General features: G+C 40.8%; 1 protein-coding gene across 3 annotated transcripts in view; it reads left to right on the forward strand.

The window, feature by feature from the left end:
- The window catches only part of UBE2W (ubiquitin conjugating enzyme E2 W), an 83238-nt gene that overhangs the window by 33897 nt on the left and 33955 nt on the right, over positions 1-15386 (forward strand). For all 3 annotated transcript variants that reach the window (XM_047783736.1, XM_047783735.1, XM_047783737.1), the window contains exon 3: positions 8775-8877. In XM_047783736.1, the coding sequence (XP_047639692.1) occupies positions 8775-8877 (103 nt within the window). The remainder of the gene's footprint in view (positions 1-8774; positions 8878-15386) is intronic.

Raw genomic sequence — 15386 nt, forward strand, 5'->3', positions numbered from 1 at the left:
TGATCCTTTAACCCATTGCACCCACCAGGCAGGGGATCGGACCTCCGAGTTGCTGCAGTTGGATTCTTTTTTTTTTTTCCTTCTTTTTTTGGCCATACTTGTGGTATATGGAAGTTCCTGGGCTAGGGTTTGAATCAGCTTCAGCTGCCACAGCCACAGCCACACCAAATCTGAGCTGAATTTGTGACCCACACCACAGCTTGCAGCAACACTGGGTCCTTAACCCACTGAGCAAGGCCAGAGCTTGAACCTGCATCCTCGTGGATACTGTCAGATTCTTAACCCACTGAGCCACAGCAGGAGCTCCCTTGCCACTCCTTTGATTTAACAGTTCTGTTAGACAAGGGTAAATGTTCTAAAATGGGAAATTTTAAAATAATTGACTCTGTCCTTAAAAAAAATCTCCAAAAATATAGATGGGATAGAAGCCAACAAGATAAAAGTTTACTGTACTCCAGTTTGTATGGCAGATAGAACAGTTCAAATATTTAGTGATATCTAGGTCCACAGAGCAAAAGTGACCAAAATTCGTACAAGTTCATATTATTTTCAGAAGAAACAATTTTTCGTTACCTTTGAGTTTGACATTTGAGCCAGTATTTAAGACAGGCAGGAGTCGAGTTTTAAGAACAGGAATATGAAGAAAGGGTATGTTGATGTTTAAATGGATGTATTGATGTTTGAAAGTGTAGTATGTATCTCTAGCTCTGTAGCTATCTCTTTAGAGTATTGCTGGGTTCTCAGTGGTTGGGCAGGTATAGATTCACTGCAGAACTGAGTGGAAGGTACAGAGATTTCCCATACACCCTCTGCTTCCACACAGGCCCTACCCCGTCTCATTGTCAACATTCCCAGAGTGGTACATTTGTTAGAATCCATGAACCTATACTGATAGGTCATAATCACTGAAAGAGTGTAGTTTACATTAGTTCACTCTTGGTGTTGTCTAGTCTGTCGATTTGGACAAATGTGCAGTGACTTGTATCATATAGTATTTTTACTGCTGTGAAAATCCTGAGCTTCATCTCTTCATCCTTCCCTCTCCTCCTCACTAACCCCTGGCAACCCCTGATCTTCTTACTGTCTCCATAGTTTTCCCTTTTCCAGAGTGTCATATAGTTGGAATCATACAGTATGTAACCTTTTCAGATTAGCTTCTTTCACTTAGAAATATGCATTTAAGGAGTTCCCATCGTGGCACAGTGGTTAACGAACCCGACTAGGAACCATGAGGTTGCAGGTTCGATCCCTGGCCTCGCTCAGTGGGTTAAGGATCCAGTGTTGCTGTGAGCTGTGGTGTAGGTCACAGATGCAGCTCGGATCCCACATTGCTGTGGTTCTGGCCTAGGCCAGCGGCTACAGCTCCAATTCGACCCCTAGCCTGGGAACCTTCATATGCCATGGCTGTGGCCCTAGAAAAAACAAAAAAGCAAAAAAAAAAAAAAAAAAGCGAAAAAAAGAAATATGCATTTAAGGTTTTTCCATGTCTTTTCATGGCTCTCAGTGACTTTTCATTTATCTCAAACAGAATTTGAAAATGGAGCACACATATAAAAGTAAAGCATTTGTCAGAGTTCCTGTGTGGCTCAGCAGGTTAAGGACCCAGTGTTGTGTCTATGAGGATGCACGTTCAATCCCTGGCCTCGCTTAGTGAGTTAAGGATCTGGTGTTGCTGCAAGCTGTGGCATAGGACACAGATGTCGCTCAGATCCAGTGTTGCCGTGGCTGTGGTGTAGGTCTCAGCTGCAGCTCCAGTTCTGCCCTTAGCCTGGGCACTTCCATGTGCCACAGGGCTATAAGAAGTTTAACAAAAAAAAAAGACAAGACAAGACAGTAAAGCATTGTTCTTTATAATTAAGCAAGTGTCTATGTTTTGTTCCATATCATTAAACAAGGATTTTTCATCTTTTCCCCCCCTCCCTTTGTTAACCTACCTCAGAATATCCTGTAACACTATCCCTATTCTATACTTTTCAAGGAAATTGTTAATAATCAGTTGTTTCCACTTTCAACTTTTTTGTGAGTAGGGAGAAACTATACACCACAGTGATTTATAAAAATTTAAACAAGGAGTTCCCATTGTGGCCCAGCAGAAACAAATCTGACTAGAAACCATGAGGTTGTGGGTTTGATCCCTGGCCTTGCTCAGTGGGTTAAGGATCTGGTGTTGCCATGAGCCTGTGGTATAGGTCAGAGACGTGGCTGGGATCTAGCATTGCTGTGGCTCTGGCGTAGGCCGGCAACTGTAGCTCAGATTAAATCCCTAGCCTAGGAACCTCCATATGCTTCGGGTGCGGCCTTCAAAAGCAAAAAGAAAAGTTAAATGACTATTTTATGTTTTTAACAAATAGAAATATTTGGGAGTTCCCGTCGTGGCGCAGTGGTTAACGAATCCGACTAGGAACCATGAGGTTGCGGGTTTGGTCCCTGCCCTTGCTCAGTGGGTTAACGATCCGGCGTTGCCGTGAGCTGTGGTGTAGGTTGCAGACGCGGCTTGGATCTCGCGTTGCTGTGGCTCTGGCGTAGGCCAGCGGCTACAGCTCCGATTCGACCCCTAGCCTGGGAACCTCCATATGGCGCAGAAGCGGCCCAAAGAAATAGCAAAAAAAAAAAAAAAACAAATAGAAATATTTGTATACACATAACCACAGATTATAACTACCAAAATAACAATATCTTTGTCCAGAATAAACCAATCACTTAGAGATGTTTGTCGGACAAGAATTTTTCTTTTAAAATAATTTATTGTAAATGTACTTCAAAAGTTATTGTCTTTGCGTTATCTTCCAGAATATGAAAATAGTCTTAAAAAATTAGATCATTATTTAAGTGGGATTATGTCGGATAGGTAAGGAAGGTGATGAAGGCATGTTAAGCTTTATGGAAAACAGTGTGGTAATATGTATTAAGACCTTAAAACTATGAATATCATATCCTTTGACCTAATAAATAACCTCTATCTTTCTGTGTTATCTTTTTTTTTTTTTTTTAAAGGGCTGAATCTGAGGCATATGGAAGTTCCCAGGTAGGGGTCCAGTCAGAGCTGCAGCCACTGGCCTACACCACAGCCACGTCAGATTGTAGCCAGGTTTGTGACCTACACTACAGCTCATGGCAACGCCCGATCCTTAACCCACTGAGCGAGGCCAGGGATTGAACCTGTGTCCTCATGGATAGTAATCAGTCCTAATCGACTGAACCACATCGGGAACTCCCAAGCTCTATGTTATTTTAAGGAGGGAACAGAGATATAGAAAGATGGACTTAGAACTAATTAAATAGGTAAATGGTTTCTCAGTGTAGCACAGTGAAATGGCAGCCTGCAGCACTTGTGGTCCATGTCATGTAAGGCAGAAATTGTTTATAGTCATAATTGCCTTGGAAAATCCCTTAGAGAGCCCATACTGATATGTATGCTGCCTTAGTATAGCCAACAAAGCTAGTTTTACTTTCAGAGGGGAATAGATGGCTGTTTCTTTGGTAAGGAGCCATGAATATGTGAAAAATACCTGTTTTAGACCTGAGAATCACAGCAAGAGCTATTCACAGAAAGTTAAGTAGTGAGACTTCTCCTATAAACCTTTTTCTGGGCTCTGTGTGCTCATGATTGGAATTGTGAACACCAGTGATTTGAAGTTAATCAAGTGTGTATATAATGCAGCTCTATTTGATTTGGATTCCATCTATGTCAAAACTGCAAAATGACTAGACTGGAACGTACCCCAAAAACTTAAGCAGTGATTATCTTTGGGTATTTTTTTGCTTTATGTATACTTTACTAAATTTTCTATAGTAAACATACGTTGTTTTTTAAATTAGCAAAACATTATTTTAAATTATCCCAGGAGTTCCTGCTGTGGCACAGTGGTTTAAGGATCTGAGTGCAGCAGCTTGTCTTGCTGTGGAGGTGTGGGTTCACTCACCGACTTGGTGCAGTGGGTTAGGGATCTGGAGTTGCTGCGTCTGTGGCTCAGATTCAGTCCCTGGTGTGGGAACTTGCATATGCTGAGGATGTGGCCAAAAAAAAAATTGTCCCACAGAATATTGAAAAGTATGCCTTCTTTTACTTATCTCCCCAGATATTGAAAGAATATCTCCTAGCTGATATTTAAAAGCTGTGTTTGGATAGATCATGTGTAAATTTATGGTACAGTGTGTGTTGTAAATTTTACTTTATAAACAGAAGGAAAGGCCACCGGGAAGTCTTGATTTTTTTTTTTTTTTCCCCTCTTAGGCTATTATGGCGTACTGAGAGGTGGGTGTGTCAGTGCGGCTGAAAGGGGATTTTATTTTATTTTATTTTTTTTTGCTTTTTAGGGCCACAGTCACAGCATATGGAGGTTCCCAGTCTGGGGTCAATGCGGAGCTACACCTGCTGGCCTACACCACAGCAGGATCCAAGCCACATCTGCCACCTACACCACAGCTCATCGCAATGCCAGGTCTTTAACCCACTGAGAGAGGCCAGGGGTCGAACCCGAAATCTCTTGGTTCCTAATCAGATTTGTTTCTGCTGCACCACGATGGGAACTCCTGAAAGGGGATTTTAAATGGTTAGGATGGACCTAGCTGTTTTGTTTGTTTTGTTTTTAATTTGACTATAGTTGATATACAATATTGTTTCAGGTGTACAGCTTCAGGTTCTTTTCCATTATAGGTTATTATAAGCTATTGAATATAGGTCCCTGTGCTATACAGTAAATCCTTGGTGTTTTTTTTTTAATCCTTGGTTATTTTATGTACAGCAGTGTGTATTTATTAATCCCATACTCCTGGCTTATCTCTTCCCCTCCCCTTTCCCCTTTGGTAACTATAAGTTTGTTTTCTATGTTTTTGAGTCTTGTTTCTGTTTTGTAAATAGGTTGATTTGTGTTATTTCTTTTAGATTCCACATATAAGCAGTATCATATGATATTTTTTATCTGGCTTTTGCATTTACTAGGATAATCTCTAGGTACATCCATTTTGCTGCAAATGGCAGTATTCCATTCTTTTCTATGGCTGAGTAGCATCCCATTGCATATATGTTTACCACATCTCTATCCGTTCATCTGTCCCTGGACATTTAGGTTGCTTCCATGTCTTGGCTGTTGTAAATAGTGCTGGTATAAACATGGAAGTCCATGTATCTTTTTATTTTTTAAATTTATTTTAATTAATTATTTTTTTGTCTTTTTGCCTTTTCTAGGGCCGCTCCTGCAGCATATGGAGGTTCCCAGGCTAGGGGTCTAATCGGAGCCAGCCTACGCCAGAGCCACAGCAACGCGGGGTCCGAGCCGTATCTGCAGCCTACACCGCAGGCGACAGCAACGCCGGATCCTTAACCCACTGAGCAAGGCCAGGGATCGAACCTGCAACCTCATGGTTCCTAGTCGGATTCACTAACCACTGCGCCACGACGGCAACTCCCCATGTATCTTTTTAAATTAGAGTTTTGTATGGATATAAACACAGTAGTGGGATTGCAGGATCACATGGTAACTCTGTGTTTTTTTTTTTTTTCCCTTTTATGGCCCTGAGGCATATGGAAGTTCCTGGGCCAGGGGTCATATCAGAGCTGCGCTGCAGTCATAGCAACACAGGATCTGAGCCACATCTGTGACTTAGGCTGCAGCTTGCGGCAAAGCCATATCCTTAACCAACGGTGTGAGGCTAGGGATCAAACCCAAATCCTTATGGATACTGGTTAGGTTCTTAAACCACTGTGCCACAATGGGAACTCCTGGGTAACTCTATTTTTAAATTTTTTTTGTCTTTTTTTGTTGGGGAGGGATGGCACCCATGGCATGTGGAAGTTCCCAGGCCAGGGGTCAGGTTGGAGTTGTAGCTGCCAGAATACACCACGGCCACAGTGACGCCAGATCTGAGCCTCATCTGCGACCTACACCACAGCAAATAGCAACACTGGATCCTTAACCCACTGAGCAAGGCCAGGGATGCAACTTTTGTCCTCATGGGTACTAGTTGGGGTTCATTACTGCTGAGCCACAACAGGAACTCTGTTTTTAATTTTTTTTAATATGTGAATGTATTTTGAAAGATGTTTTTGTTGCTTTTTTTTTTTTTGTCTTTTAGCTATTTCTTGGGCCGCTCCCCACGGCATATGGAGGTTCCCAGGCTAGGGGTCTAATCGGAGCTGTAGCCACCGGCCTACACCAGAGCCACAGTAACTCGGGATCCAAGCCGCGTCTGCAACCTACACCACAGCTCACGGCAACGCCGGATTGTTAACCCACTGAGCAAGGGCAGGGACTGAACCCGCAACCTCATGGTTCCTAGTCGGATTCGATAACCACTGCGCCACGACGGGAACTCCTGTTTTTAATTTTTTAAGGAACCTCCATACTGTGCTCCATAGTGGCTTCACCAATTTGCATTCTTAGCAAGAGTGTAGGAGGGCTCTCTTTTCTCCACACCTCTCCAACATTATTATTTGTAGTTTCTGATGATGGATAGCTAGCTGGTATGAAATGATACCTCATTATAGTTTTGATTTGCATTTATCTAATAATTAGTTATCTTGAGCATCTTTTCATGTGCCTATTGGCCATTTGTATGCCATCCTTGGAGAAATGTCTGTTTAGGTCCTTTTTGCTTTTTAGGGCCACACCTGCAGCATATGGAAGTTCCCAGGCTAGGGGTCAAATCAGAGCTACAGCCACTGGCCTATGCCACAGACACAGCCACAGCCACAGCCACAGCAATGCCAAGATCTGAGCCACATCCTCAGCCTTCACCACAGGTTCATGGCAACGCCAGATCCTTAACCCACTGATTGAGGCCAGGGATCGAACCCTCATCCTCATGGATCCTGGTTGAGTTTGTTAACTGCTGAGCCTGAAAGGAACTAACTCCCTGCCCACTTTTTTTGATTGTGGTGTTTGTTTTTTTTTGCTGTTGAGTAGCATGAACTATCTGTATACTTTGGAAATTAAGCCTTTGTTAGGTTGTTAGTTGCATAGTTTGCAAATATTTCTCCCAGTATATAGGTTGTCTTTTTGTTTTGTTTATGGTTTCCTTTGCTGTGCAAAAGCTTATAAGTTTAATTAGATAGTTTTAAAGAGAATAGGTTTTTGCTTCTGTTTTTTAAATGTAGTATTTACATTGTATTTAATTTACTGTGTACTGGCCCTGATGTCAGGAATTCTGCCAGGTTTTTTACATTTGTAATTTATCTTTATCTAATTTATATGTATGTCATTTATCTTTCCAAAAACACTTCAGGGTGACTTTTTTTTTTTAATGTAACAGTTAATTTTTTAAAATATTTATTTTATAATTGATGTACTTAGAGGTAAACAGCTTACTTGGCCACCCAGCTAGTTAAACAAGAGACCTTATTTTACTGTAAAATACCACCTTTTGTGTCTGTGGTCATATCTTTTATTACCATATAAGGTGTTTAGCATGCATTCTGAAAATGAGTACCTGTGCTCCTATGGGAATGTTGTGTGTTAACTGACTGCCTTCAGAGAGTAGGCACATTTATTATTTTATGTGGTCCTAAGTCCTTAGTATGTGGGGTGCTGAATAGAACCTCAACATGTTATCCTAAATCTTCTTTTTATTTCTTCTTATTTAAAATAATTATATATATGTATATATATATATTTTTTGGCTTTTTGGCTTTTCTAGGGCCGCTTCCTGCAGCATATGGAGGTTCCCAAGCTAGGGGTCTAATCGGAGCTGTAGCCACTGGCCTATGCCATAGCCACAGCAACACGGGATCTGAGCTGCATCTGCAACCTACACCACAGCTCACGGCAAAGCCAGATCCTTAACCCACCGAGCAAGGCCAGGGATCGAATCTGCAACTTCATGGGTCCCTAGTCGGATTTGTTAACCACTGTGCCACGACAGGAACTCCAAAAATAATAAATTTTTAATACCTGAAAGATGTAAGATTGAAAGAATTGACCAGGTATACAATAATTGTAAGTGGTATAGCTATAATTAGAAACTCATTGAGCTTCAAAATTCTGCCTTGTCATCTGCCATAATAATCTTTATTCCTCTACCCCCACTTTTTTTAAAAAAAAGAACGAGATATTATACAGTGTATAATTATGAACAGATTTATATTCATGATTGTTATATATGGGGGAAAAAGCTTCCATAGATGCCATAGAAATCTATTCTGGGTTTTATTAAATAATTGAAATATAATGAGAGACAAAGGAAAGACCTTATAAGAGCCTTGAACAGCCACCAGAGTAAGTGAACTGATAGTAACTTAGCTTCCTTTTTCCTGTTTCGTCTTCTTTAGAATACTGATGAGAAATTGGTCCGACAGCTACAATTTTCTGTAGTCGTTGCTGGTATCTGTTTTTCTCATTGCTTCTAAAATAATTGATATCAGGAAGGCAGTTGTCTAGTTTGATGTTATCTATGAAATCTTTTTGAACATCGTAGCAATAGTCTGAAAAATAAGGTAGCATAAATTGAATAGGAAGAGTGCAGGCTTTGGTGTCAGCATATCTGAGTTGAGTTTTTTGGGTTTTTTTTTCCGACCTGGGTTAAAATTTGGCTCTGTCTTTTGCTAGCTTTCTGACCTTGATCTAGTTATTTAACCCTGGAATGTCTGAGAAGGGGATAGGGCCAACGGTGTTATTTTAGTAGCTACTTATATAATTGTTGGGGAGATGAAGTGTGCTGTTACTCACGAATGACCCCTGTCCCAGTGCCTGGCATAGAGGAAATACTCAGTGTTCTCTTTTCTCCTTCTCACCCCAGTCTTTTTTAACTGAAGTTAAAAATTTTTTTTTCTATTCTAGGTGGATTGTAGACATGGAAGGTGCACCAGGTACCTTATATGAAGGGGAAAAATTTCAACTTCTGTTTAAGTTTAGTAGTCGATATCCTTTTGACTCTCCTCAGGTAACTGCCTTGCTTTTAAATTTTTTATTATATTTTTACATTATAGCCAAATGCTAAATTAGTGATTTTTGACTAAGTAAAAACTTATTAAAAGAAAATCGTTATAATCATGTGAATAGGTTTCTTTTATCTTACTTAATTGTAATATAATCAAGGTCATATGAACATTTAACTTTATGGAGTTTAGGGCTTTGCTGCTTTTGTACTTCCAAGAACTAAAGACTGGGTCGCACCTGCAGCACATAGAAGTTCCCAGTCTAGGGATTGAATAGGAGCTGCATCTGCAACCTACACCACAGCTCACTGCAAAGCTGGATCCTTAACCCACTGAGTGAGGCCAGGGATTAAACCTGCATCTTCATGGATCCTAGCTGGGTTCATTATTGCTGAGCCACAATGGAAACTCCTAAAGACTGTTTCTCATCTATACATGTTAAGCAGATTTTTAAAAGGGATGGAAATGTACCCAGGCCCATGGGTTGTGGGAGAACTTAGCCTTTTAGAATAACTTCCTAGGAGTTCCCGTCATGGCGCAGTGGTTAACGAATCCGACTAGGAACCATGAAGTTGCGGGTTCGGTCCCTGCCCTTGCTCAGTGGGTTAAGGATCTGGAGTTGCCATGGCTCTGGCGTAGGCTAGTGGCTACAGCTCTGATTCGACCCCTAGCCTGGGAACCTCCATATGCCATGGGAGTGGCCCAAGAACTAGCAAAAAGACAAAAGAAAAAAAAGGAATGATTTCCTAGATAAGATGATGGTAGAATGACGTCATAAAGAGGCAGGTACTTTGTTGGAAAGGAGCACTTCTTTGATTTCTCATTGGCATGCTGTCTTTTTCAGCTGTTTAGTACTCCTAGGGCGGATTATAAGACGTTAAATATCTAGACATCAGCCCCAAATCTGATCATTATAATTTAAGGTACTGTCAGTTTAGTTAATGGCTTAAAACTGGGATAAGAGATAATGGTGGTAGAGGACCATTGTGATAAATGGAGGTTAGAAAAGAAGAGCCTTGAGGATGAATTTCAGATTTCTGGCTTGGTAAGGTGGGTAAATGAGTTACTAGTAGCAAAATGATAAGACTTAAACCCTACTCTGTGTAGCATTACTAGGTGATGAGATATTTGGGATAATGAAATTTCCCAAATAACCTGAAATTCAATGTGATAGGTGCTAAAATAGGGTATTTTCGAGGAAAATCATATTTCATTGCTGCTTTAAGTAAAATACACCAAACAACTTATTAACCTTCTCTTGGCCATATGGAATGTAGATGGAAGTCAGTTAATATATTGTGCTGTAGCTAAAGAGATAATTATTTTAAGGCATAGAGTTAAAACAGACTCCTTGAGTTCTAAAGTTTTCATGTGAGCAGAAAAAAAGATGTTGGGGGCTCATTTTTATAATTTTCATAAAAATAAGGTCATGTGTTATCATGACTGCTAGGCTTCTCTAATAACCATGTGTAGACTGTAATCAAAATTTTCTTCTCTCCAGAAAATGATGTTTACTTTCTATTGTTGCCTTTTGGCTTATCAGCATCATCTTACTGTTTCTGCTTGAAGGCAGTGAGGTCTCAGGTAGCCACTTATCACCACCACCTACTCTTCTACCTCACCTCAACTAAGTTGAAAGTATGTGAAGGAAGACTCTTAACTTTGCCTTGGGGAATACTAGAGAAGACTTACTGTGGAAACTCACACAGTTTTTCATCAGAGGGAAATAATACTTGTGTAAACAAGAAACCAAGTCACAAGAGTTCTCTAAACTCTGTTCTTAGTATCTAATTCTAACTCCAGTATCAAACTGAAACATCATTTGAATTCATCTTTAATATTTCCTTAAGTTAGAACCTTTGTAATAAATTCTGTCCTCTGCTTATATCCTTTTTATCCTTTTTCCCTTGTCTGACTCCCGCTCTCTCATCTGATTCTGGTGTCCTCCAGGTTCTCTGTTCAGCGCTTCCTTGTTCCTCTTACTCTTTAAAAGTCTTCAGCCATCTTAAGCCATTAACTCCCACATCTGTAGCTCTGTACATTCTCATCTTTCTGAGGTTTAATTTCACGCCCTTGTTGGGGATCTCTACTCAAACACCTCCAGAGGTCCCAAATTTTACACAGCTAAACTCAGCCTTTTCTAGTAGCAAACTAAAATAAAGAAAAAGAATTGTTTCCTTGGGTTTCTGCCTACCTATCATGTTGAATTTCTTTCCTTTCCCTCGCTCTTAAATGCAGTTTTTCAGATCCTTTCACAGACTGAGGTCAGTCCACTTTTCTTACATTACAGTCAGTGCTGTGGTCCAAGTTTTTAGTTTTTATTAGGACTATTACGGAATAGCCTCTTGTTCCTTCCTCTCCCAGCCATCCTTTCACACTGCCTTTAAATTTCTTTGAAGGTGCAATTTCCTCATTGGTTTTTCCACAGACATCCTCTGCCACTGTTCCCAACCTCCTCAGTAAATCCTCTGATGGTTCTTACTTCCTGTGGAGTCAAATCTAATAATTCTAGCTTAGCCTTCAAGTCCCTTTATGGTCAAGTCTGAACTTAAGCATTTCAGCTACATATTACCTCCTTGCCGTCTATTGTATAGTAATATTTGCATCATGCTTTATTAATATAACTTTCATTCTCATTTTATCTTGTAACAGCTCTTAATGAAGTGGTTAGGGCAGGTGGATTCATCCTCATTTTATTTTACTTATTTATTTGTCTTTTTGCCTTTTCTAGGGCTGTTCCCATGGCATATGGAGGTTCCCAGGCTAGGGGTCTAATCGGAGCTGTAGCCGCCAGCCTACACCACAGCCACAGCAACATGGCATCTGAGCCGCGTGTGCGACCTACACCACAGCTCACGGCAACGCCAGATCCTTAACCCACTGAGCAAGGCCAGGGATTGAACCTGAAACCTCATGGTTCCTAGTCGGATTCATTAACCACTGAGCCATGATAGGAACTCCATCCTCATTTTATAAATGAGGAAATTGAAGCCTGTAGAAGTGAAATGTCTTGTTTATGGTTTAGAAGCTGGTTAGTGGAACTAGTCAAAAATAAAATCCAAGTTCCTTCTCTCTCATACTGCCAATTAGGTGTGAGTACCAGCCTGGGGGAAAATGCCTGTTTATTCTTTAAGTAATGTTATTTATTTTTCTTTCTTTCTTTTTTTTGACTTTTTAGGGCTGTGCCCACAGCATATGGATGTTCCCAGGCTAGAGGTCGAATCGGAGCTGTAGACACCGGCCTACACCACAGCCACAGCAACACGGGATACGAGCCACATCTGACCTACACCACAGCTCATAGCGATGCCGGATCCTTAACCCACTGAGTGAGGCCAGAGATGGAACCCACGTCCTCATGGATCCTAGTTGGGTTTGTTACCACTGAGCCACAACCGGACCTCCCATTAATGTTATTTCTTAAAGGGAAAGATTACATGTAGAATGATGTGGGAACTCTAGGGCAGTTGTTCCCAGTCTTTTAGAACAAGAGGATTTCTTTTGCTTTTACTTTTGCTTTTTTTTTTGCTTTTCAGGGCCACGGTTGAGGCACATGGAAGTTTTCAGAATAGAGGTCGAATTGGAGCTGCCAGCCACAGCCGTAGCCACTCGGTGTCCAAGTTGCATCGGTGACCTACACCACAGCTCATGGCCATGGCCAGATCCTTAATCCACTGAGTGAGGCCAGGGATTGAACCATGTTCTCACAGATACTAGTTGAGTTTGTTTCTGCTGAGCCACAGTGGGAACTCCGAGACTTTCTTTTTAACATCAGTTAATATCGTGTTCCCTTCCATGTCATAGAAGTTGTATATTCTAATATTCATGAGTGAGAAAATGACAGAGCACTCTGAGTCCAGTAATACTTTTAAATTATTTTTAAATAGTATTAATCACTTTATCAGTATGGTTATAAAATAATTATAATGGGCCCAATAATCAAAGCTTGATGTATGTATCGGTTTATTGATTTCTGATACCTAAAGCCTTCCAGAGGTCCAGGCTCTGGATAAGTGATTGAAACCACTCTAGGGTAGTAAAATTCCCCATTTATAAAAGATTTTATTTGATGAGACATGGAAACATTGGCACTTAGCAAGAAATTGGGCCTGCCTTTAGAAAGCTGATAATCTATTTAGTATTTGGGTAGGTAAACATTTATCATTCATTCTGTGATTATTTATTGAGCATATAGCATAGGACAGACACTTTACTAGGTGTTGGCAGTTCAGTGGTGAACAAAACAGCTCTCCAAAAACTCTCCTTATGTAGAGTTTTCTTTCTTGTAGAAAGAGAAAACAATAAACAAAAACAAAATATATACAGTACGGTAGATGGTGAAACAAGTAGAAAAGAGGAATGAAGGTGTTGCAGCAATGGCTAGAGTGATCAGGAAAGATGTAACTGAGAAGCTGACGTTGGGGAAAGAGGTGAGGAAGCCACATGAAGGGGGTGAGGGAAGGGGCATATGAAGACAGAATGCAAAGGCCCTGAATCTGGAACATGCCAGGTGGGTCCCTGGAGTGGAGTGTACCAGGGGAGCGAGAGTAGGGTGTAGGTCAGAGAGAGAATTCGGGCTGGAGGATCCACCACCAATAGGTTAGGACATATATATTCCATCATAGGAATTTTGATGTTTACTCTGCATGAGGTGGGATGCCTTTGAAAATGCTAACCAGGACAGCCTGCTCCTACTGAAAAGGAAAATGTTGGCTGTCATGTATTAGATTGACTGTTGGAGGCACTAGGGTACGGGGAGGCCAGCTATTGCAGTGATCCAGGTGAGAGGCAGTGGTGATTTGGTTGTGGAAGGTGACTGTATTATGGACCTATTTTAAAGGTGCTAAAAATATACTTGCCTTGATTGTAAAGCTTTAGAAACTTGAGGGAAAAGAGTAATTGCTTCTCCTCACCCATCTTCTCCCTCTTGTTCATGCCTGCTTAACATGGACCCTTTTGTTCTGTTGCTTAAAATTCCCTCATTGCAGAAATTCAGAACCTGTTTTCATATGTTTGTGGTCGGATTCTCCCTCTTTTTGGAAAGCTGTTAATATTTATGCTGCTGATATATATTAGATGATGAAAAGGGGAGAACTGAATTGGAAACTATGGTAAATTTCTTATCCCTAGCCCCTTTGTTCAGATATTTATCACTTAGGTAGACTACTCATATATATTATTCATAATGAGATAAATTTGATTTAGTTTATTATAATAAACTCTCTGCTTGTACGTTCAGTTTTTATAGTTGCCCGTTAAGTGTTGTCATCTACTTAAAGTTTCATTTATTTATTTTGCTTTTTAGGGCCGCAGCCACGGCATATGGAGGTCCCCAGGCTAGGGGTCGAATCTGAGCCATAGTTGCTGGCCTCCGCCGCAGCCATAGCAACGCCAGATCTGAGCCACGTCTGCGACCTACACCATAGCTCACGGCAACACCAAGCAAGGTCAGGGATCGAACACGCAACCTCATGGTTCCTAGTCAGATTTGTGTCCACTGTGCCACGATGGGAACTCCTACTTAAAATTTTAATCAGAGGGAGTTCCTGTTGTGGCGCAGTGGTTAACGAATCCGACTAGGAAACATGAGGTTGCGGGTTCGATCCCTGCCCTTGCTCAGTGGGTTAACAATCTGGCATTGCCGTGAGCTGTGGTGTGGCTTGCAGATACAGCTCGGATCCCGTGTTGCTGTGGCTCTGGCGTAGGCCAGCAGCTACAGCTCCGATTCGACCCCTAGCCTGGGAACCTCCATATGCTGCGGGAGTGGGCCCAAAGAAGAAATAGTAAAAAGACAAAAAAAAAAAAGACAAAAAAAAATTTTTTTAATCAAAGAAAACATTCGCTCACATTGTCCCTGTAGAAACCTTGGTATCCATCTTATGGGTTGGCTTTTATAGCCTGTTTTATAGCCTGTTTTGTATTGCTCATTCTCTATATATTGTGTTTTGACCTAGCTCAATAGCATATTTAGGCGTCTGACTTTCTGATGACTTCCAGAGCACTAGTCTGAACACATTTGTATTTCCTCACCGTGGTAAAATCTCAATATTGTGAAGTCATTCAGTATTGAGTTTGCTGTTTGGAAATCCTTTAGTATGAGGACCATGAATTTCACATTAGAAACACTTAGCTAATATCCATCCTTTGTTTTGTCTCTGTCTGAGGCTTTCAAATTAGATTTTAGTGGTTTTATGAACGACACTACATTTAATACCCCCAGATTTTCCTGAGGCTGGCTTGCTTAAAATTTTAGTTTGGACCCAAAATTATATGGGTCTCAAGCACAGTTCTTTCTCAGATCTTACCTGCTCTTGAATTTGAGCCACACCAATAGGGAAATGTTTGGAAATTTAGAGACATCTGAGAACTGCTTCTAATGCAGATGCAGAACTTCAGATATGGTTTACATGCATTAAATCTAATTTCCTTTTCTAAAATCGTGACTTTTTTCCATTAAATAGTTTGTTCTTAAAAATCTATAATTCCATTTTACTAATTTGGTTTATGCAGTGGG

Source organism: Phacochoerus africanus, chromosome 6, assembly GCF_016906955.1.
Source record: "Phacochoerus africanus isolate WHEZ1 chromosome 6, ROS_Pafr_v1, whole genome shotgun sequence".
NCBI classification, from domain to species: Eukaryota; Metazoa; Chordata; class Mammalia; order Artiodactyla; family Suidae; genus Phacochoerus; species Phacochoerus africanus.